This window comes from Natrix helvetica (genome assembly GCF_964273705.1).
Source record: "Natrix helvetica genome assembly, chromosome: 2".
NCBI lineage: Eukaryota > Metazoa > Chordata > Lepidosauria > Squamata > Natricidae > Natrix > Natrix helvetica.
In genome coordinates, this window is record NC_138552.1 from 267,244,846 (window position 1) to 267,267,938 (window position 23,093).

At 40.9% G+C, this 23,093-nt stretch overlaps 1 protein-coding gene across 2 annotated transcripts; it reads left to right on the forward strand.

Moving 5' to 3' along the window:
• Positions 1–3,959: 3,959 nt before the first annotated feature.
• Positions 3,960–22,966, forward strand: DNAJC27 (DnaJ heat shock protein family (Hsp40) member C27). 2 transcript variants are annotated; one of them, XM_081943716.1, is made up of 7 exons: positions 3,960–4,273; positions 10,478–10,560; positions 11,340–11,409; positions 15,191–15,355; positions 15,470–15,592; positions 19,113–19,273; positions 19,905–22,758. In XM_081943716.1, exons 1-7 carry the CDS (start codon positions 4,196–4,198, stop codon positions 20,035–20,037), a joined length of 813 nt encoding a protein of 270 aa, XP_081799842.1. In that variant the 5' UTR covers positions 3,960–4,195; the 3' UTR covers positions 20,038–22,758. The 2 variants fall into 2 exon arrangements, with proteins under 2 accessions (XP_081799842.1, XP_081799843.1); XM_081943717.1 differs by lacking the exon at positions 3,960–4,273 and adding an exon at positions 4,479–4,673 and having other exon boundaries at positions 19,905–22,966.
• The last annotated feature ends 127 nt before the right edge of the window (positions 22,967–23,093 follow it).

The window sequence follows — 23,093 nt, forward strand, 5'->3', positions numbered from 1 at the left end:
TTCTCTAACGTGGTTTGATGCTTTGATCACAGATATCTGGACACGTCCGATTCGACCAATCACCGTGATGGAAGATAATGTATCTGTGGTTTATATTTCTGAGTCACATTTTACAGGTTCTAGGTCCAGACACATTGACATTCGTTATCAAAACACAAAGCAATTAGTTAAGCAAGGTTTTGTTAAATTGCAATATGTTTCTACACATGATCAGATTGCAGACATGCTTAACAAACCACTCGCCGCAAATCAACACGAGTATCTGCGAAAGAAGATGTGCCTTAATTGATGATTTGATGATGTCAGCCCAGACTAGCAAAAGAAGGGGTGTCACGATGTTAAAAAGTTTGCTAGGCCTGAACTGACATTCAAGAGTTAAACTAAGAAAGCTTTATTGCGCAGGTCATAAAACAAAATGTTATCTGAAAGTGATTTATTGCGCATGCGTTACACATTCCAGAATTTCTTTCTTCTTTGTTCGGCTGCCAACTTGGCAACCGGAGTTTTTTATTATCAAAATGTAACCATTAGTTATTTCTGTTTCATTTACTTTTATTATTTTCATATTAAAGTTTGTTTATTAATTAGAATACTTCTTAAAGACTTTTATTTCTTTTCTTAATATCTCAAAAGATATGCGGAAGGGAATCAGCCCGGTCCATTGATCTCAAATTTCTCCAGGGCGTTTTTTCCCCTGACACTCTCTTAGTCATTTATGAATATTGCTTTTTAACTGTTTTTCCACTAACAAGAATTTTCTGATCATCAAGTAGTACAATATGCACCAAGCGAGTTTCCTTTAATCCTTATTGAAAGAAGTTTGAAAAATAAATTTAAAGAGATTTTTTAAAAAGCCTTTCTTCTTGTTTGCAATAAGTAGCAAAAGGATGATTAGAACATTGATTTTGGAAAGCTATAAACAGACTAAGATTCCAGGTGGATTTGAAATAAGTTTCTGCAATTAGAGTTGGATTTGGGAAAATGCTGTTGTTTTGAATACTTAAAAGAATTGTAAGATGGGATTTTGAAGGTTGCACTAGGGAGAACCAATTAAAGATTACAGTGAATGGAGAAGAGCACTTAAATTTGACTCACTAATAAAGAATGGAGCAAAATACTGAAGTGTTGGACATATTAAAGGATATTTATTATCAATGGACTCAGGTTAATTTTTAAAATGTCTGCCCTTGTAGACAGACTGTGTTTGGAAGATGGTAAGGAAGATGAGCAACCTTTATCAGATAGGACTGAGATTGATTTTAAATAGATTTTAATAGATTTTAAAATGATGAGCTATGATGTGGAAGGAGATGCTACACTGGATATAAAATAAAACCAATTTATGTCTCACACAAAGTGTGACCTGAATAACCTACATGGAATTTACAAAAGAGATTTGTTAAACCTATGAAGAATTTTATGAGAAGGAACAAAATAATAAAAATAAATAAACTTTTAGGACATTATTTGAGGGTATTAAGATTGTTAAAAGGGAAGAAATATGGTGTACTACAGTTAAAGCCTTTGAACGTATTAAGAGAGGAAAGGATAATTCAAACCTAGTTCCAGTATGGACAGTTACAAGCTAGATGGAAAAAAGATCAGACAATTGGTATTACACAAAATGAGGATAGTTTGGTAAAACAAATTAGGGACCAGAGTCAAATGCATACAAAAAGGTTGTATAGTATACTGATAGAAATAGATTCTGAAACAGAGTTAGTTAAAGACTGTATGATAAAATGGGCACAAAATTTCGAAGAGCCAATAATGATGGAAACATGGGAAAAGATTTGGGTAAGAAATGTAAAAATTACGCAAGCTCAGAATTTGAGAGAGAATTTGTATAAGATGTTGTATAGATGGCATTTAGATCCCAAGCACATGTGATTCTGGGTAGCTTTACACATGGAGAGATATATTTATACCCTCTCTTGAGCCTTGCCCTAGAGCTTCCTGTTCCTATGCAAGAAATGTATCCTATTGCTTGTCAAAGTCTCAGGGAGCTATGTGGGGGTCCAGCTGAGGTTGTTTGAATTAAGGTTGGTTAAACCTTGCTGGGTGATGTAATGAAGGGCTTTGGGCAATTCCTATTGTGGCTGAGGGCCAATCCTACCTTTGTTGGGTCTTGGGTGGGGGTATTTGCTTATGAATAGACCTAGCCATCTCTTAAGTGCTGACATCTGCTATTGGCTATTGAGGAGGGTGGGGGCTATTAAGAGTGAGTCTGCTTCCTGCCTCAAATAAAACATGTTTCTCCATTTCTCATCTGATGAAATATAATATTCTGACTTTTTAATATTTCCTAGAATATTTCATTATTCTAGAAGAGGGGTGGATGCTAACTTTATACACTGTCCATCCTATTTTTATTATTTTACTTTATTGGTTTGTATTAGTTCTTATATTTTTAATTGTAGTGTTCAATGTTCTTTTTTATTGTAATGTTCAATTACATGTATAAAAAAGGGATATGCTATTATTCTAATTCAGACTATCAATCATATATTGTAAAGAAAACTGGAGCAGAGAGAAGATTGGGGAATATTTTCCTATCTATCTATCATCTATCTATCTATCTATCTATCATCTATCTATCTATCTATCTATCATCATCTATTTATCTATCATCTATCTATCTATCTATCATCTATCTATCTATCATCTATCTATCTATTATCTATCTTTTTTTGGTTTCCTAATTTAAAAAAAAATCAGCTGCATAACTGTTCTCTCTTTTGCTGGGAATATAATTTAAAATTTGATTAGCCTCTCCTCAAATGATTAGCGGTATGTACTGAAATCTTTATACTATCTAGCTTTCTATAGTTCTGCGATTGACTATCAAAATTCACTTAAACATAGTTTTTTAGCCTAAAGTCCTGCTCAGCACATAGATCATCTTGTTTAAGCATAATTTTTTAAAATATTCACTAGGTGGTGCTATTTTGTTGCAAAAAGATTCTAACTTCATGAATCACTTAGTTTAAATTAGGTCCAATACCTTTTGTTCTATTGCTTTGAGAAGCTGATCCTCAATACCAAGATAAAGCCACTGGACAGTCATTTGTCTGACATGGGATTAAGTCTCCTGCTTGAGCAGGGGGTTGGACTAGAAGACCTCCAAGATCCCTTCCAACTCTATTGTTCTATTTCTATGCATCCATGCATCCACCTACCAATCCACTCATCCAATGTCAATTTCCATTTAGAGACCATACTCCTGATGAAGAAAGGCAGATAATGTTATCTAATTGGGAGGACGGGACATTAAAAAGCCTCTGTACATCTGCAGTGTTCATTTCCATCACCAGTCAATAATCAAATAGTCAATAGTCAATAAGCATAAGTATTTCTGCAATAAAGCTATAGATTTATTTTTAACAAGGCAAAATACTGCATGGTTTCATGAAGGGTTCCGAAGGAATGAGCCAGATTGAAACAGTTTGGGTTGAAAGAAATTGTTTCCACAGACATATAATAAATGCAAAACCTCCCAGAGATTTTCTGCCCGTTTATTCACTATTCGGCTGCATCATAAAATAGATAAGATAGATAAGATAGTTTAGATAGATAGCCAGACAGACAGACAGACGATAGATAGATAGATAGATTAGATAGATATAGATAGATAGATAGATAGATAGATAGATAGATAGATAGATAGATAGATAGATAGATAGATAGATAGATAGTATTATATTATAAAATAAGTAGAAATGGAATGGGAGTTCCATTAATTTACAGCACAATTCTAGGCAAAATGAGATGCATATACTCGAGCAGGATATATTCCAGGTAACCACAGCACTGAATGCTGTGATTCTACAGCAGCTTCTCTAGAAACAACCACCGTGAAGTCAAACTTGCCTCTGATTAAAAAGAAACGGTGCAAATCCCTCTATTTTTCCGACTACCGAAAGAACCACTCTGATTGGATCTCGCGAGACTTCCCTGCTTTTGCATTGAGCGCCCGGAGGAAGTCCTTCCATATTTCTCGCGATATCCTGAAGATTCGCGAAGCGTTTGTTGGGGCTTGACTTAGCCTTCTTGAATTGACTATGGAGAGGGAGATAACGGAAGCGAGGACTGGAGCCGGGGCATTGTGATGGTGATTTGCGCGAGTCTGTTGAGGTTTAGTCAGACCCCGTGAAGAAAGTGAGCGTCTGTCATCTCCAAGTCTTAACCACTAAGGATGGAGACGAAACGGAAAGAAACGCGCAAGTCTTTGAGGATCAAAGTGATCTCCATGGGCAACGCCGAGGTTGGCAAGGTAAAAAGGGTAGGACTAGAAGCAGAGGCGCCTTATTGGTCCGAGGCAGGTGAACGACAACCTGGCTTACCAATGAGCTCTCTTTGCTTTATTAGGCCGTTGTGACACTAGAGATCGTTTGTGGACTAGAATGTTGTGGTTTGTTTGGTCCGGAGAGGTAGAGGAGTTGGGTTAAGGTGGAGCTTCCAAAATGTTTTGCTATGCATTGTTAATTTTTATTTTATTTACCAAATGTATGTGCCCGCCCATATCAAAATACTCGGGAGCATCATAAAACCAACAATTAAAACATTAAAAAAACCTATTAAAACAATTACACATTAAATGGATACAACCTGCCAAAGGATCTTTAAATGATATGGATTATTCACTACATTTATCCACATGTAAAGTCTGCAAGGTATGTTAGGTGAAGGCAGTGGCAACTCTCTTTGACTTGCTTTCTATCTAAATCTTTATCATATTTTGGCTGCAAATATCCAGACAGTCGCCAGAAGCAGCAAAGAAATACAAAACAAAATTCTTGGCTGCCATCAACTGGTCATGCAGATGGGGATTCCTGCAACCCAGATAGCTGGTGGTGAATATTGAAAAAAGATTCAACATACTAGAAGTCTTGAAGCAGCAAATAGTCCTCAGATAAAATCACTGTGGCTTAATATAAAAATAAAAAATGGTGAACTGCTTCTCATTTAAGAGACTTGGCCAAGAAAATGGTTTTATTCATTATTTCAATGGGTTAATTATTTAGCCTGAGGTTAATAGCATAAAAGTCAATCTATGTGATGCAATACAACAAATAACAGTTATAAATCCGTCAAATCAATAAGTTCTAATAAATTGTGTCAAATCTGACATCTCTTAAAAGCTGAAACCATATAATCTGGAACTCAACTGGGTGATTTGGCTCCACTCTCAAGGTGCAACATTGTAATTTTTAATTTTATTCTGCTCCAATTCAAGATATTAGATCTTTATTGTCACAACTTGTGGGTAGTGAGGGTAGTTATTCTAAATTTGTCTGATATACGTGAATGTTATTACTGAGTTGAGATTTGTCCCGTGTGCAGTCTGATGTGTGTGCAGTATAGCATCCAGCTTCCATTAAAGTAAAATGTCCTTGATCAGAAGATATTACACTGGATACTGTTGGAATTGAAAATGGGTCCAACATGCAGATATGTACCTAATTTACTATCTCAAATTATGGAGAGGTGGATCTAAATGTACTTCTTAGATTATACTGTACTGCTAGAATTGTCTTTCTCAGTCCAGTGCTCTTCAGATGATTTTTACCTTTCCAGAAGGCTGTGAAAACATGACCCAGGTTACTAATGTAACTCTGTTGTGGATGCAGGCATATTTGTTAAATTTCTACTAAGATTTTTTTTAGGGAACTTGACTTCATAATTTGTATATAGTGGATTCTTATTTTATTCTATTTTTATCTGTTTGCTGACTGGAGTGTTTAGTAGATGAACAGTCATATAAAAATGTTACATAAGTGAAATACATACATAAAAAATTAATGATTGGACTTCCCTGTCTCAAATGTACCCTGAACGCAAGCTTTAGCTTTCAATGCTGCAGTCTCTATTGCACCTACTTCCTCTATTTTCTAGCAATTTAAAACTAAATTAGAAGCAGGGAAACCCAGGTTCTCGTTTTCTCTCAGGCAGAGAAGCAGGTGGGTGATTGTGGGCCAGTTACTTCTTACTCCTAATCATTGACAGGCTCTAGGACAAGCTGGCTGAAAAATCAACCTTCCATGTTGCATCATACACTAATGATAGCTCCATTATATGAACTGAAGCGAGTGCACAGAAATAATCAGAATTTGCAACAAAGTGGAAGAAACACTAGAAACAACACACAGAGACATTTTTAGATTTTTCTTATAAACGAGTAATTTGAACAGGCAGGAGATACTATAAATGTTAATAATAATGATGTAATTCAGCAGAAAGATGTGAGATTGCAGACTGCATTGCACAGTTTCTTAGCATTCATGCACATACATATTAGTGCTTCACGAAATTGTTGTAATTGTGGTTCAATAAATAATCATTAATGAGGATCACTCTATTTAAACAAATACCCAGCCTAGTCTTTAAGAGCAGGGCAGCCAGCAAATAAAATAGTTATTACAATTTCACTTGTGTGTCCTTCTAATCCCATTTATTTTAATGACGTGAGTTCATGTGGGAGTTGTTGTCCTTTATGTTAGGGCTGTGCTGAGATCTGGATTTGTAGAGGAAGTGGTAATTCAGAGCTACATGATCCTAGGAAGGCACATTTGATTTAAAGAGGTGCCAACAGATGCAGCCTACATGCGTGACTGGAATCCCTTCAGATCTGGGTCATTGACCAGCTGTATTCTATTCATCTTGATCCTGGATTGTTTTAGCTTTTCAGAATATGATGCCTTCCAGAAGTTTTGGATTAGAACTCTCATGTGCACAACTGGCAGGGCCAATGATTGGTAACGATAGCAGTCCCAAAGGTACTTTTTCCAGAGGCAGGAGCTGAAGAAGCTTCTTGGATGTCTTCAGAGAAAAACCAGAAAATCCAGTCGCCTCTGGAAAAAGCACTTTGGGACAACCATGACCTGGATGACTAAGACTCTTCCTAGTTAATGATGGCAGTTTATCAAAGTCTGGTTTAAGGCATAGTAATTAAATGTTGTTTAATTATTAAGTATTTTACTTCACTCTTCAGCTAAAGAATATTCCAATGTACAGGTAGTCTTCGACTTACAACAATTCATCTAGCAACCGTTCAAAGTTGCAACGGCACTGAAAAAATGACTTATGACTGTTTTTAACACAACCGTTGTAGCATCCCCATGGTCACATGACCAAAAGCCAAAGGCGTGGCATATTTATGACAACTACAGTGCCCCAGGGTCATGCAATCATTTTTGTGACTTTCCGACAAGCAAAAATCAATGAGGAAGCCAGATTCACTTAACAACTGTGTTTACTCACTTAGCAATTGCAATGATTCCCTTAACAACTGTGACAAGAAAGGTCATAAAATGGGGCAAAACTCCTTTAAAAATGTCTCACTTAGCAACAGAAATTTTGGACTCAATTGTGGTCATAAGTTGAGGACCCGCTGTAGATTACAAAGACCAGTAATATAACCATTCCCTGCCGTCTGGAAGACATCATAGCAAGAAGAGCAAACAGTGCAAAAACAAACCCAAACACCCATTCATTATTTATATAGTGACAAGTTGGAAGAGAAATAGCTGCTTATCTCAGGCTTACTGGCAGAACAGTCCTGCTTTCCTTCCTGCCCCCCCCCCCCCGCCCCCTTTCTATAGAATGATGGAATGGCTCCTGCCAGATAAGGGTTGAATGAGAGAAGATCTCTGTTTTCTTTCAGTTGCTTTGCCACAGTCTTATTCTTAGATGTCAGCAGAGTAAAAACGATGAATGGCTCAGGGTAGTTAATGAATCAGCACACAATCAAGCAGGTTGGCCCGATTTGGGCAGCTGACTGATTGGCTATATTTTATATTTTGAATATACAGGTAGTCTTTGACTTACAACCACAATTAAGCCCAAAATTCAGGTTGCTAAGTGAGACATTTGTTAATTTCTCCATTTGGCAACTTTTGCCCCATCACTGCAGTCGTTAAGTTAGCAACATGGTTGTTAAATGAATCCAGATTCCCCATTAACATTCTTTGTAAGAAGGTCACAACAGGTGAATACATGACTCCAGGACACCATAACTGTCATAATTATGAGTCCGTTGCCAAGTATCTGAATTTTGATCACATGACTGAGGATGCTGCAGTGGTTTTAAGAATTAAAAAAGATCAAAAGTCAGGTTTTTCAGTGTCTGTTCTTAAATGAACTGTTGTTCGTTGAGGACTATTTGTACTATGTCTGTTAACACAACATTCAAAATTCCACATGAAAATGACAAGTCGTATCTACTCCCTAGGTCTTTGTCAGTGCAATTCTACTCTTTCTTTTCTATATGGATATCAGGATGCATTATATCTTGTGAAATAGCTATGATGTCTCCTTGTAAAAGAACTGAAGTTCCAGTCTGTTCTTGGTATACGGAGCCATTTGTCAGGGCACGCGAAGCGCTGCCCTGTCAGCTGGCCAGCTCGCATGCGCGCACTGTCCAGCTTAGTTCACCCTTTTTTAAAGCCATTTTTCGCCCTCCCCAGGCTCCAGAGGCTTTATAGGAGCCTGGGGAGGGTGAAAAGAGCCTCCCACACACACACACCGAGGCCCTCCGGAGGCTTCATGAGTTTCCCTGAAGCCTCCGGAGAGCAAAAAAACGGCTCTACGGGCAAACCGGAAGTTCAGGAATGGACTTTCTGTTTGCTCGGAGGGTCGTATTGACTGCTTCGGAGGCTTCAGGGAAGCCTCCTGAAGGTCCCTGAAGCCTTCGGAGGGCTTTCGGGGGGGCGGGAGATGCTGTTTTCGCCCCCCCTATGATCCTATATAGCTTCTGGAGCTTGTGGAGGGCGAAAAATAGGGGGGGGTCGCGCCTGTAGTGCGCGCATGCGTACTGGGGGTCGCGCATTGCATTATGGGTGCGGCACGCCTGCACACAACCCCCCTGCGCTCCCCTCACTTATGGCCCGTGAGCCAAAAAAGGTTCGCCATCGCTGCCCTAGGTCTTTTTCAGTGCAATTCTACTCTTTCTTTTCTATATGAATATCAGGATGCATTATATCTTGTGAAACAGCTATGATGTCTCCTTGTAAAAGAACTGAAGTTCCAATCTGTTCTTGCTATACAGTAAGCTGATGGCACTGCCTATAACAGTGATGGCAAACCTATAGCACGCGTGCCACAGGTGGCACGCGGAGCTATTTGTCAGGGCACGCGAGGCGCTGCCCTGTCAGCTGTCCAGCTGAGTTCACCCTTTTTTAAAGCCATTTTTCGTCCTCTCCAGGCTCCAGAGGCTTTATAGGAGCCTGGGGAGGGTGAAAAGAGCCTCCAATGCCCCCCCCCCCCCCCGTGGCCCTCCAGAGGCTTCATGAGCTTTCCTGAAGCCGCTGGAGCGGGAAAAAACAGCCCTACGGGGAAACCGGAAATCGGGAACGGACTTCCTGTTTGCTCAGAGGGTCGTTTTGACTGCTCCGGAGGCTTCAGGGAAGCCTCTTAAAGGTCCCTGAAGCCTTCGGAGCGCTCAAAACGACCCACCGAGCAAACCAGAAGTGACTTCCTGTTTGCTCGGAGGATCGTTTTGAGCGTTCCGAAGGCTTCAGGGAAGCCTCTTGACGGTCCCTGAAGCCTTCGGAGTGCTTAAAACAACCCTCCGAGCAAACCGGAAGTCACTTCCGGTTTGCTTGGAGGGTCGTTTTGACTGCTTCAGAACTTCAGGGAAGCCTCCTGAAGGTCCCTGAAGCCTCCGGAGGGCTTCCGGGGGGGGCAGGGGAGGCTGTTTTCACCCTCCCTATGCTCCTATATAGCCTCTGGAGCTTGGGGAGGGTGAAAAAAGCATGCAAAAATGGGGAGGGTCGCGCCTGTAATGTGCGCATGCATACTGGGGGGGGGGGTCGCACATTGCATTATGGGCGCGGCACGCCTGCACACGACCCCCCTATGCTCCCACCACTTATGGCACGCAAGCCAAAAAAGGTTCGCCATCACTGGCCTATAGTATGAATGATGACAACTAAAAATTTTTGAGTGGGAAATAAAAATCATATTTAATTAGGAGCCATTAAAATCGATATCTAGCAGTTGTTTTTATTATACTGTTTTATGCTGACCCCCACCTTGAGCTCATAACCCCACATCAAACCAAATTCCCTGCTCACGTGATCAGTATTATTTACAAATATTTATTTCAGATTCAGAGGCGCTGTTTCTTTAAATGTGGCGTCATTTTGTCATGTAATGTGTATTTATTTATTTCATAGTTAATTATTAGTTTTATGTATGTAATCTGTTTTGTCTTGACTGGTAGTTGACAGTAATAAAAATTTATTAATACTTAGTTACTTAAGTTCAACTTAAACTTGCTTTATCTTGTTTATTTCATGTTTATTGATGCTATATTTATTTGAATTGTGTTACTACAATATTTATTTAACTGCTAGATATACATAAAATCAGTTTTTAAAAATATTTTGACTAGAATTAGTTATGAAAAGAAGAGCACAGACTGGGATGAATAAGCAGTTCACTTCTTTGATGACAAGTTTTTTTAAAAACTTTATAGAGCTGCGTTATCAAGCGATACTGTGAGAAGAGATTTGTGCCCAAATATCTTGCAACAATTGGCATTGATTATGGTGTCACAAAGTGAGTACCCTTCTTTTATATCTGGCAGTAGCTCCAGACAATAGCTCTTGAAAATATGTGAGCCAAGCTTAAAAGGTGTATATGTGAGAGATGGAAAAAATGCTCTTGATTGTTCATCCATCATAATCGTTTGTAGTTTTTCTGCTCTGCTGTTGGTGAAAATACCCTGTTTCCCCGAAAATGAGACCTCCTCAAATAATAAACCCAATCGGGCTTTTGAGCTCATGCGCTAAAATAATCCCTCCAAAAAAAAGAAGGCGTCCCCGAAAATTTTGCAACACAGCAGCAGCCATGAGATAACCACGCTTACCGCCTCCTGCACCTCAAAAATAATAAGAACTCCCCGAAAATAAGGCCAACAACTTATTTCGGAGGTCAAAATAAAATAAAACCCTGTCTTATTTTCGGGGAAACACAGTAGAAGTTTTGAAGTTGATGATGATTCAGTGCACATCCCATTGCATATAATATGCGGCGAGTGAATGTTTCCTTGGAAGTATTTTCGTATACGGTGTGGGAAAATTATTAAGAGTCTGATCAAGTCTTTACTGTGATGCTACTGTGTCCTAATTGATTGTTCTTGTATCTCCTCTTGTTGATTATTTAATAATTACATGTTGTCTTAAATTAATCCTGGATATTTTTCCTCTGACTTTTAATGACTATACCAATGCTTAACTCTATTAGAGGCACAACTGTGATATTGTGATGCTTATTAATGCTAGCTTAGTAACAGCAAGAGTGCCCATGCTTGCATCTTAGGACTCTTTTCCTTTTAGAGTGCAAATTAGAGACCGAGAAATCAAAGTGAATATCTTTGACATGGCTGGACACTCCTTCTTTTACGAGGTAAGAAAGGTGATGGCTTTTCAGCAATGAGGACGGAACAACTTATGCAAAAAGATGCTAAAATGCTACACTAAATTGTCAGGTCTTTGTCTAATGTGTGAACCTAGGCACTGTGGGATATAAATGATGATTTATAATTTAGATTTGGTAATCATATTATGCAACTTGGCCTGGTGATTATTTCTGATTTTACCCAGTCCATAACTTGATGTAAAGTTTATTTATGGATCCCTTCTCTGGTTTTTTTGCCCCCCTCTTATAATAATTGCACTGAGTCCGTCTGCTAGCAGAAAATAAGCCAAGGATGAGTAGTTTGTAGTTGTGTTGTTTGGAAGGAGAATGAATGGCTAAACTATAGTTGGTGGTGGTCATACCATGCAAGTACACTTTATTTGTTAAAATGATCACTGAAATACAGCCCCATAAACTCTACATTATACCAAAATTTTATCCAAGATTTTTTACTGAACTCTTGTCACCTCTGTGTCAGTTGTAGTGATGTAATAATTAGCTGGCCTTTGTCAACTAATGCATGCTAAATGGAAAATGTTTGTATTCCTGCCTAACATTATGCAAATAGGTATATTTATATACTGCAAACTTTGACTTGTTCAAATGTAATGCACGTATTATATTATTTTCTGCAGTTGCACATGCCAGTATATCACAGAAGTGAGTACACCCTCTCACATTTTGTAAATATTTAAGTACCGTGTTTCCCCGAAAATAAGACATGTCTTGAAAATAAGGCCATGCCAGATTTTCGGGGTGGGCAAAAACATAAGCCCTCCCCAAAAATAAGCCCTAGTGAAGGGCTGGGTTTAGCCAGAACAGGGGGCAACCCTTCCCTTCCCTGGTCACTTCAGGTCTTCTCGGCCCCTTAATCAGATCAGCTGAGCCGCTCCATTCACAAAACAGCTGATTTGTGGGTGCAGCTCAGGCCTCTGCCTCCAGCAAACGCAGGTCGCTTTTGAAGTCAATTGCAGCTGCAAAAGAAGCCAGAGGCCAAGCAACACAACCCAAGCCTCATGCCCTCCTTACCTAACGGTGACAGTCACAGCAGGCAATTCCGTCCGCGGAAAGGAAGGTATGGAAATCAATACACCTGGGACATCGGAAGAAACCCTGCGATGAGACGTTGCTGCTGATGTGCAGGAAATCCCCCCCCCCCCCGCAGATCATCCTTTCAAAGAGGAGTTTCACCAGGATGAAGGCGGCACAAAGGCCACCTTCATCCACCTCTTCGTCCTGGTGAAACTCCTCTTTGTAAGAACAATCTGCAGGTGGTGGTGGTGGTGGGAGATTTCCTGCACTTCGGCAGCAGCGTCTCCTCACAAAGCTTCTTCCGATGTCCCAAATGTATGGATTTCCATGACTACAGGACAGTGACGTGCGGTGAGGTTTATGGCTGGTGAGGCTGGTGACATCATCAGGAAGGCGGGGAATGGGACCACGTGCGCAGGAGGCTGAGGCAGCCTCAGCCTCCTGCACATGTGGTCCCATTCCCCGCCTTCCTGAGTCAACATGAAGGGGACCGTGGAGCGTGAGCCGCGGGACCGCAGAGCGCGCTCCTCCTGCACACGTGATCCCATTCCCCGCCTTCCTGAGTCAACATGAAGGGGACCGCGGAGCGCGACCTGGCGCTCTGTGGTCCCCTTCAGGAAGGCAGGGAATCGGACCATGTGTGCCTTTTCCCTTTTTTTCCCCATGATGAGAGCGGTGAGGCTCTGCCTCCCCTGCCTCCCCTGACCGCACGTCCCTGCTACAGGAGGTCGCTTCTCACCTACATATTCACCTTGAAGGCTCGAAATGGGGCGTTTTTGCAAATGGCTTGAAAATGTGGAGGAGGAGATTCCCACCTCTCACCCTGTTCTGGAATGGGGCGGTTTGCAAAAATGCCCCATTCTAAGCCTTCACATTATCCAGGATTGCAGCATTGAAGGATCGGAATGGGGCATTTTGCAAACGGCTTGGAATTCGGGAGGGGTTTTTTAATCTTTAAAAACAAAAAGAAAAACACCACAAGAAAAAACAAAACACAAAAGATACATAACAATATAAAGTAATTATACAGCCTTCTGTATCGGCTTTCCTGTTTAGCCTTTATAATTCTCCATCCTGCATTGCCTTCCTATTGCTTTTACTTTGTCCTATAATATAACAACAGTAGTGCTAACACTTATAATAATATTGATTATTTATATCACCATATATTTACATTCTCTATTTTCTGTTTTGGGTTTTGTTTTCTAGCCACTTATAAATTTTATTCCATATTTTATAGAAATCCGATTCTTCTCTTTCTTTTAGTTCTATTGTCATTTTGTCCATCCCTGCACATTCAAGTACTTTCCTAATTATTGTTTCATCTGCAGGTGTATTGATTTTTTCCCAGTTTTGTGCAGAAGCAATCCTGGCTGCAATGAGTATGTGCATGATTATATATTGAGATTAAAGATTAAAACATTCAGTAAAAATTGAAAAAAGAAAAAAGAAAATTGGGAGGGAGGATTTTGTCTTATCTTATCTTGTTTTCAGTCTGTGCTGACCTTCAGAACAGGGTGAGAGGCAGGAATACCCCCTCCCCATTTTCAAGCGGTTTGCAAAAACGTCCCATTTTGAGCCTTCAGTATATTCCAGGATTGCAGGATTGAAGGCTCGGAATGGGGCATTTTTGCAAACGGCTTGAAAGTGGGGAGGGGAGATTTTTCTTCCTCTTACCCTGCTCTGAAGCTCAGCACAGACTCAGAATAGGAAAAAGAGGCAACCCCCCCCCCCTTTCCTGGCAATCGTTCTTTCCTTGGGATTTCAGCACAGACGCACATCCCCCAAATGCAGAAGCCTTCTCTGCGTCTGTGCAGAGCTCCCAAGGAAAGGATGGTGTGTGGGTGTTTGAGAGAGAGATCCCTAACCCCACCCACTCCCAAGGCAGCCACATCCCTCCACTAACCTGCTTTCCTGCTCCATTCTCCACTGCTACATGCAGGGCAAGAAAAGTAGTTTGTGGGACTACTTCCAACTTCGCAAGATCTTTCTCTTTTTTTGCGAGAAGTTGGAAGGTATTTTCTGGGTTTTTTTTTTACCATAGGCACACAGTCTACTTTTCTTGTCCTGCATGTGGAGCGGAGAATGGAGCTGGAAAGCAGGTTAGTGAAGGGATGTGGCTGCCTTGGAGGGGGAAGGTATGTATGTGTGTGTTCTTCCAGGAAGAGCCCCCCCCCCCTCATGAGGCCAGAGCAGCACAGTCAGCGGTTCAGCGGCCAGCAAGCAGGGCAGGCGAAGACCAGGATGCAAGGAGCACTTGGGTCATTGTGGCTGCAGGCAAACAGGTGGTGGGATGGAGAAGGTGGGCTTGCTGCCTCCTGCACCTGGAAGAAAATAAGATCTCCCCAAAAATAAGGCCAAGCCCTTATTTGGAGGGTCAAAAGAAAATAAGACCCTGTCTTATTTTCGGGGAAACACGGTATATCTTTTTATGTGTTTAGACATTAATGGCTGTGCGTTACGTTATTTTGAGACTGTTATTTTTACACTGTTATACAAGCTGTATACTCACTACTTTACATTGTAGCCAAGTGTTATTTCTTCAGTGTTGTCACATGAAAAGATATACTTAAATATTTACAAAATGTGAGGGGGGTGTACACCTGTGCTATACTGTAAATGGTCAAAAATTTGCCCAATTTAAGCTGATGTGCTACTTATTTATAGTTTGAGTCACTTTTCTAGAGCTGTCTAATGGTCTCTTAAATTCACCTGCATTATTTCTGCCTTAAATTAGGTTCGCAATGAATTTTACAAAGACACTCAGGGTGTAATCCTAGTGTATGACGTTGGGCAAAAGGAATCCTTTAATGCCCTTGACCTATGGCTTGCTGAGATGAAACAAGAACTTGGACCACATGGAAACATGGAAAACATTGTTTTTGTGGTTTGTGCCAATAAGGTAAAGACTGGTGTAGAAAGCTCACGTTTGTTAAATGCTTAAAGGGTTTAGGGCAGATAAAGGAACATGTAAATAATTAGTCAGGATTACACTCTTCTCTCATTTTTGTTTCAGATTGATTGTGGCAAGTTGCGCTGTGTGGATGAAAGTGAAGGGCGACTGTGGGCAGAAAGCAGAGGCTTTCTTTATTTTGAAACTTCTGCACAGACTGGAGAAGGAATTAATGAAATGTTCCAGGTAAAATCTACAGTGCAAAACAAGGCAGTCCTCCTGCATCCTTCCCCCCTCCCTGAAGTGTGTTGATTTGTGCTTTGTAATCTAATAATAATAATAATAATAATAATAATAATAATAATAATAATAATAATAAAAAAAATTTTATTTGTTAGCCGCACCCTCTCCCAGAGGACTCGGGGCGGCGTACAATAAAAACACATAAAATATACAAGTAAACAATACATATACAGATAAAAATAAACACATACACATACGTACACATATACATATACATCTAGACATATACACATATACATATACATATACACATATACATATACATCTAGACATCCTTGATTGAATTCTTCCTTGCTAAGATGTTTTTGTAAACAACGATTTTGTTTGCTTTTGTAAATCTTCATCATCTTACACAAAACGAAATGTTGTTGATTTTTTTTTCTTTAAACATGGGTACCTTGACTTACTGCAAGTCATGAGAAACATTGTTTGGGGGCATGAATAAAACCTGCCAGAAATATTTCCAGTCATGAATGCAGATCAGTGGTGGGTTTCAAAATTTTTTGGAACCTACTCTGTGGGTGTGGCCTGCTTTGTGGGAGTGGCTTGCCTGCCATGTGAGCAGGTGGGAGTGGCTTGCCAGCCATGTGACCGGGTGGGAGTGGCTTGCTGGCCGTGTGACCGGGTGGGAGTGGGATGTTAGAAGATCCCAAATGAAGTTAGAAAGGCTGGGTCCCAAACCCAGCTGGCTTAACTGGGATAGGGTGAATAGGGGGTAGAGGTTCACAAATCACCAAGGACCCTCCTCTCCTTTCCCCCCAAAAGCAGAGGGCGTCAGTATTTAGAGGGAAGTCCCCCAACTTCCCCCCTTGGTGTGTCACTCTTTCTCTCTCTCTCTCTTCCCCCCCCCCCGTTTCTCTCCCCCCTTTCCTTCCTCCTCCTTTTCCTCTGTTCCCCCCAGTTTTTCAAGCTGAGCCATTGGGGGAGGTCAGAGGGAGAGAGAGACGGATTGAAGGGTGCAAAGAGATGGGCTTCCCATTTTGAGAAGCCTCCCTTAGCAAAAGATCGCTGACAGGAGGAAAGGGAGGATTCCCCACCCCACTTTTCCCTTCCCTTTCCACCTCTCAGCGATCTTTTGGGAAGGGAAAAGTGGGGTGGGGAATCCTCCCTTTCCTCCTCTCAGCGATCATTTGGGAAGGGAAAAGTGGGGTGGGGAATCCTCAGATCGCTGAGAGGAGGAAAGGGAGGATTCCCCACCCCACTTTTCCCTTCCCAAAAGATCGCTGAGAGGAGGAATGGGAGGATTCCCCACCCCACTTTTCCCTTCCCAAAAGATCGCTGAGAGGAGGAAAGGGAGGATTCCCCACCCCACTTTTCCCTTCCCTTTCCACCTCTCAGCGATCTTTTGGGAAGGGAAAAGTGGGGTGGGGAATCCTCCCTTTCCTCCTCTCAGCGATCTGAGGATTCCCCACCCCACTTTTCCCTTCCCAAATGATCGCTGAGAGGAGGAATGGGAGGATTCCCCACCCCACTTTTCCCTTCCCTTTCCACCTCTCAGCGATCTTTTGGGAAGGGAAAAGTGGGGTGGGGAATCCTCCCATTCCTCCTCTCAGCGATCTTTTGGGAAGGGAAAAGTGGGGTGGGGAATCCTCCCATTCCTCCTCTCAGCCATCTTTTGGGAAGGGAAAAGTGGGGTGGGGAATCCTCAGATCGCTGAGAGGGGGAAAGGGAGGATTCCCCACCCCACTTTTCCCTTCCCAAAAGATCGCTGAGAGGAGGAATGGGAGGATTCCCCACCCCACTTTTCCCTTCCCTTTCCTCCTCTCAGCGATCTTTTGGGAAGGGAAAAGTGGGGTGGGGAATCCTCCCTTTCCTCCTCTCAGCGATCATTTGGGAAGGGAAAAGTGGGGTGGGGAATCCTCAGATCGCTGAGAGGAGGAAAGGGAGGATTCCCCACCCCACTTTTCCCTTCCCAAAAGATGGCTGAGAGGAGGAATGGGAGGATTCCCCACCCCACTTTTCCCTTCCCAAAAGATCGCTGAGAGGAGGAAAGGGAGGATTCCCCACCCCACTTTTCCCTTCCCAAAAGATCGCTGAGAGGAGGAAAGGGAAGGGAAAAGGGGGGTGGGGAATCCTCCCATTCCTCCTCTCAGCGATCTTTTGGGAAGGGAAAAGTGGGGTGGGGAATCCTCCCATTCCTCCTCTCAGCCATCTTTTGGGAAGGGAAAAGTGGGGTGGGGAATCCTCAGATCGCTGAGAGGGGGAAAGGGAGGATTCCCCACCCCACTTTTCCCTTCCCAAAAGATCACTGAGAGGAGGAAAGGGAGGATTCCCCACCCCACTTTTCCCTTCCCATTCCTCCTCTCAGCCATCTTTTGGGAAGGGAAAAGTGGGGTGGGGAATCCTCAGATCGCTGAGAGGAGGAACGGGAGAAAGGGGGGTGAGCGAGCAATGGAGTGGCTTCTGAACCGGCAGGGGTGAGCAAGTGAGTGATAGGGGCGGGGCAGGAACTTACTTCCGGGTTCATTGTCCAACAGGTTCGCCAGAACCGGTGCGAACCGGTAGAAACCCACCACTGATGCAGATGCTTTTCTGTCATTTTTCACTCTTCATTCTTAAGACATTTTGGGTAAATATTTTACATTTTCTTGTTCCTTTCTGAAACTAGGGGTACCTTTTCTTAACTTGGAGAGAAAATGTCCTAAGATCTCTCATTTTTTACTGGCAAATTCTCATTTATTTTCTCTACATATGCAATGTTCTCCCTAGTTTTCCAAGGAATTTTAAATTAATTACCTCTCTTTAGTCTTTGAAATGGCACAGAGCTTTATTTTTAAAAAAAGCTAGAACAAGTAGTGCAAGAGATTGTTTCAATATGCAATAATTAATCTAATGGATGATCTGAAGGCAAATGGCACAGCATTTTGATTGAAAATAAATCAAGAAAGCACTTAGTGGAGTAGGCACCATGTAACTGTTTGCTTTTGCACTATTTGAAGATTTACTGGTTGTAAGTTTTAAAATCCTACTGTCCCTATGGACCAGTGATGGCGAACCTTTTAGATACTGAGTGCCCAAACTGTACCCGTATGCCCAAACTGAAAGGTACGCACGTGCAGTTTGGACATGCACAGCAGAGACCTGAAGACCAGCTGGCCGGCGGGAGGTGGGGCATCCTAATACCAGCAGTGTGGCAAGAGGTAAGATCTTTTTCTTTTGTGAGCTTCTGTTTCATCATTTGCAGGGAAATAGAAGCTCACAAAAGAAACACCATGGAGATCTGACCTCGGGCGATGGTGTGTGTGCCAGCAGAGAGGGCTCTGCATGCCACTTCTGGCATACATATTCGCCATCATGGTTATAGGTCATTTCCTTTCTCAAGATTTCTGAGTTTGAGGCAATAGAATGAGCTGTTAAAGGCAAAGAAAATGATTTGGACTTTGATCTTCTTAATGAAATAAAGATTGCTGAGCAATGGGGCACATACCAGAACTTTGTAACTCTGCCTTCTCTGTGCTTGAAGACTTTCTACTCGGCTATTGTTGATTTATGTGATAATGGTGGAAAGCGCCCCATAACCAGCGCAAGCAACAGTTTCACTAAGGAGCAAGTAGACACCATCCGGAGGATTCGCAACAGCAAGGATAGCTGGGATATGTTGGGTGTCAAACCGGGAACTACAAGGTAATGAAGGACCCAACCATTACAAAATAAATAATTCTGCTGGTGTAGAAATGAGCAAGCTCTGAATTTAGAAAATGTAAGGTAAAATATCAACTAATTTATGGCAAGTGTTTATGTATAGCATAGGAGGCATTTGGCCAGAATGCATCTTCACAACAACCAGCTATTAACCTATTTGCCCTGGAGGTGTTTTTCCGCCTGACTCCTAATGGATGTAAAGCTCCAGTGTCCATTGACCATGTCATTTGGGCATTATTCATGATCCAGCCCTTTCTTGTGAACTGAGAGAGTGGAGGGAGTACTGTCTATGACAAGAAATGCTTTCTGAGATTATGGTTATTTTGTGTCTGGAGTTAAAAGCCTAGAGCAGTGCACCAGGTGAAATTATAATGGACCTTTAAGTTCTAAATATAACTAAATTAAGTTTCATTTTTCTGTTTGATTAGAATTCTATTTACTTGGCTAACCTAAATGAATAATAATTGCAATTCTTTGCTGGTGCCATTCAAATAGTTTTAGTACTTAGGTAAACTTCGGTAGTTGAAAGACTTTCATTTTAAGATTTATCGTTCTATAAATAGACCCCATTACATTGCACTCTTCTATTATCTCTCTCTCTCTTGCTCTGCAGGGATGAAGTAAACAAGGCCTATCGAAAGTTGGCAGTGCTCCTCCACCCAGATAAGTGTATGGCTCCAGGCAGTGAAGACGCCTTCAAGGCTGTTGTGAATGCACGGACTGCCTTGCTCAAAAATATCAAGTAAAACACAAGAAGATGTAGCTTTCACCATAGCAAGTGATATGGCTATTCTGAGAGAGGCGTCAAGGATTGCCTCCTGCAAAAGACAAAGGAAGCAAGTCACAGAAAATCCCTAAAAGCAATTTTCCTTCACCATTTACTTTCAAAGCTGTTTTCTGTTCTACTACGAATAGGTCAATATAGGAGACTTTTCTGAGGTGGACTTCCAAACCCATCTGAATGCCTCAGGAACAGTAACAACAGTAATATCCCGTCCTTTCTTTTCCTCTGCAGAAAAGTTTGCCGTGGACTGAGATGACTCTAAAATATGTTACGTCTATTTAAATCACTTATTTCAATATTGTGCATTATTTTCCTCAAAACCAATGCTGATATTCAGCCTCTAATTAAGCACTTCGTTGTTCTTCTTTGTCGTCAGTGGAAATTACTTTATCCACTCATATTCTTTGAACCACTTCATTAAGTTTAAGTTGGTTAAGGTATTCCCGCTTTCTCAAATAAAAATGGGAAAAATAATAGCATAATAGCCGAGGTCAAAGCACTAGTAGCCACTGGGAGTTATTGATGGGACAGGCAGTACTTCCTACAAAATGAGTTAGAGAGTAAGTTGATTTGCTCATTATTTGAATCAAGGAATATAACCTTCACCAGATGAGGGATTCAATCACACAGAAGCTTAATTTGTCTTAATTTGTCCTCGCTTCCTCCCCAATTGTAAATTAAATGAGGGAAGAAGGGAAGGGATAAAGGAAAAGCTAATTGTATGTACTCAAGTATAATTAAAAGGGCCCCTGAATTGAAAAAGACATGGTGAAATAAACTCAGTGGTGGCTTGTTGATTTCATGACTGGTACTAACATATTTATTTATTTATTTATTTATTTGATTTATATGCCACTGTTGTGATGAGCTATGGGGGCACAGTAGTTAGAATGCAGTATTGCAGGCTACTTCTGCTGACTGCTGGCTTCCAGCAGTTGGGCAGTTTGAATCTCACTGGCTCAAGGTTGACTCAGCCTTCCATCCTTCCGAGGTGGGTAAAATGAGGACCCAGATTGTTGGGGGCAATATGCTGACTCTGTAAACCGCTTAGAGAGAGCCGTAAAGCACTGTGAAGCGGTATATAAATCTGCTATTGCTATTGCTATTTTCTGAACAGCTTACATACTTGTCCTAGAAATAAACTTAAAAGCATATAAACGACTAATTCCCTAATGAATGATACAAGAACTCCATATAAATAACACAATACCCCAATTACAAAAAGGAACAACCATCATAAGCATATTCATAGGTTTTTTTTCTAAAATTAAATGGGCATTAAGTGGGAGTGGGGTGGGGTATGATGCTATTCCAAAGAAAGAAACGAAGAAAACTCAGCTGTATTGATAAGTGCTTCTTGGAATTTTTGTTGAAAGAATATTCAGGCAAAAGGTTAACTATTAAGCAATACTTTTAACTCTTTTCTGGAATTGGTGCTGATCTATAGGTCATAGAAACAATTTTTCACCTACCTAGAACACAGCCTCTGTTGTGGATTTTCTCCAGAATTGATCTAATTTAGGATACAAATATTGAAATGATTTATCATTCTAAGGATCACAGCTTATTATCTGGCAATAGAGAAATAATGCCTTATGAACAAATGGATGCCAAAAAAAAAAGAAAAAAAGAAAAGAAAAGAAACCCTCTTCTTGAGTTTAGGAAGAATATATAGTAGTTCCAAATATTGAAGATCGTAGACTTCATTAAACTAAAATTTAATGAACTTTTGGAGAGAACTTTTGGCTCTTTTATTGTGCATTGAGAAATATGAATGCAATTACGCCTCAGTCACTTAGCTGATTTTTCCAATGGTCAAATGTAAGATAGCAGTTGTGATGTGCAGTCATACATTATCCTCCATCTAGCACCTATTGCTCTTAGGAAATCTCAAAATAGTACAAGAAGTTAAGATGGTGGTGTGCCTGCCTTGATCACTCTGTGATTCTGTTTATCCAGTTCCCTGTGGAGACCATAAGGATTGGCAACTGTATTACATTGTATATTGGAAGTATGGGAGGGACACTGCTTTGGGAGTGTGTTAAGAGGGCAGCAGTTGTACCTGCAAGTACATATTAATTGAGAAAATAACCATCAGGTCACTAAAAGGTTCCAGTTTTGAGAAGGTTTTTAGAATTTTCCTCCGCACGCCTTCTATGAGTTCTTAGAGCCAAGGAAAGAGACCGTGTTCTCAGGATGGACATGGAGAAGTCCTGCAAGGCTGCCTTATAAGAAAAGTCTCACTTGTGTGAAAGCTATCTAGCTTTTGATCAAAATACAGAAGGAGTAAGACTCTTCACAGCCAAAATAAAAGCATACCCTGCCATGTATGAATATAAAATACACATTGCTCTTTGTGTGTGTGTCTATGTGCACTTTAAGCCTTAGTTGTTTGAGCTGATAGGTTTCTGTGCATTTCTTCAATAATGTTCCCTTGTTTCCTGTCTTCTGGAAGTGATATTTAGTTTTCTGGTTGCTGCGAGTGCGAATGCTTTGTAATGTCAAATTCTTTTAAGCTACTGGATATGCTGTATATTCATAAATTGCACTTTTTTGCGATCTGGCTTTGTCTATAATCTTTTACGTCATTAATGTCCAAGTGTGCCTTAAGTAGCAACTCTTGATAAGCTCTTCATTCTTGAAAATCCATGTCTAGTTCTCCACCCTGTTCTACTTACAGTTTATCGGATGCAATAGTTTAGATATATAAGAAGCTGCAGGCTTTTCTGGTAACCCAGGATTCTTCTTTCTCCTGTTTGTAAACACAGAATTATTTCAAAAAATAGGCATCCTTGGGAATGAGGTTTACGAAACTGACCACTTCCCTTTACCAGACAATTTAATCTCCCTTCCCTACCTACTTATGGAAAAGGAGTACTTCAGAAGGGTTAAAATAGTAAATTATTGTACAATTGGGAACCTGTAAAATTGCTGCTAATGTAATTATATTGCATTAACTTTCTTTTTAAATAGCTGCCATCCTTTACATTTATTTTCAAATTACATAATTTGGTGGAT

Excerpts from the sequence above, each read along its gene's own strand:
- DNAJC27 (XM_081943716.1), top strand. The coding sequence starts at position 4,196 with ATGGAGACGAAACGGAAAGAAACGCGCAAGTCTTTGAGGATCAAAGTG. Across the intron at positions 10,561-11,339 it reads ATTGATTATGGTGTCACAAA|AGTGCAAATTAGAGACCGAG; the intron begins GTGAGTACCCTT and ends TTTTCCTTTTAG. Across the intron at positions 19,274-19,904 it reads GTCAAACCGGGAACTACAAG|GGATGAAGTAAACAAGGCCT; the intron begins GTAATGAAGGAC and ends CTTGCTCTGCAG.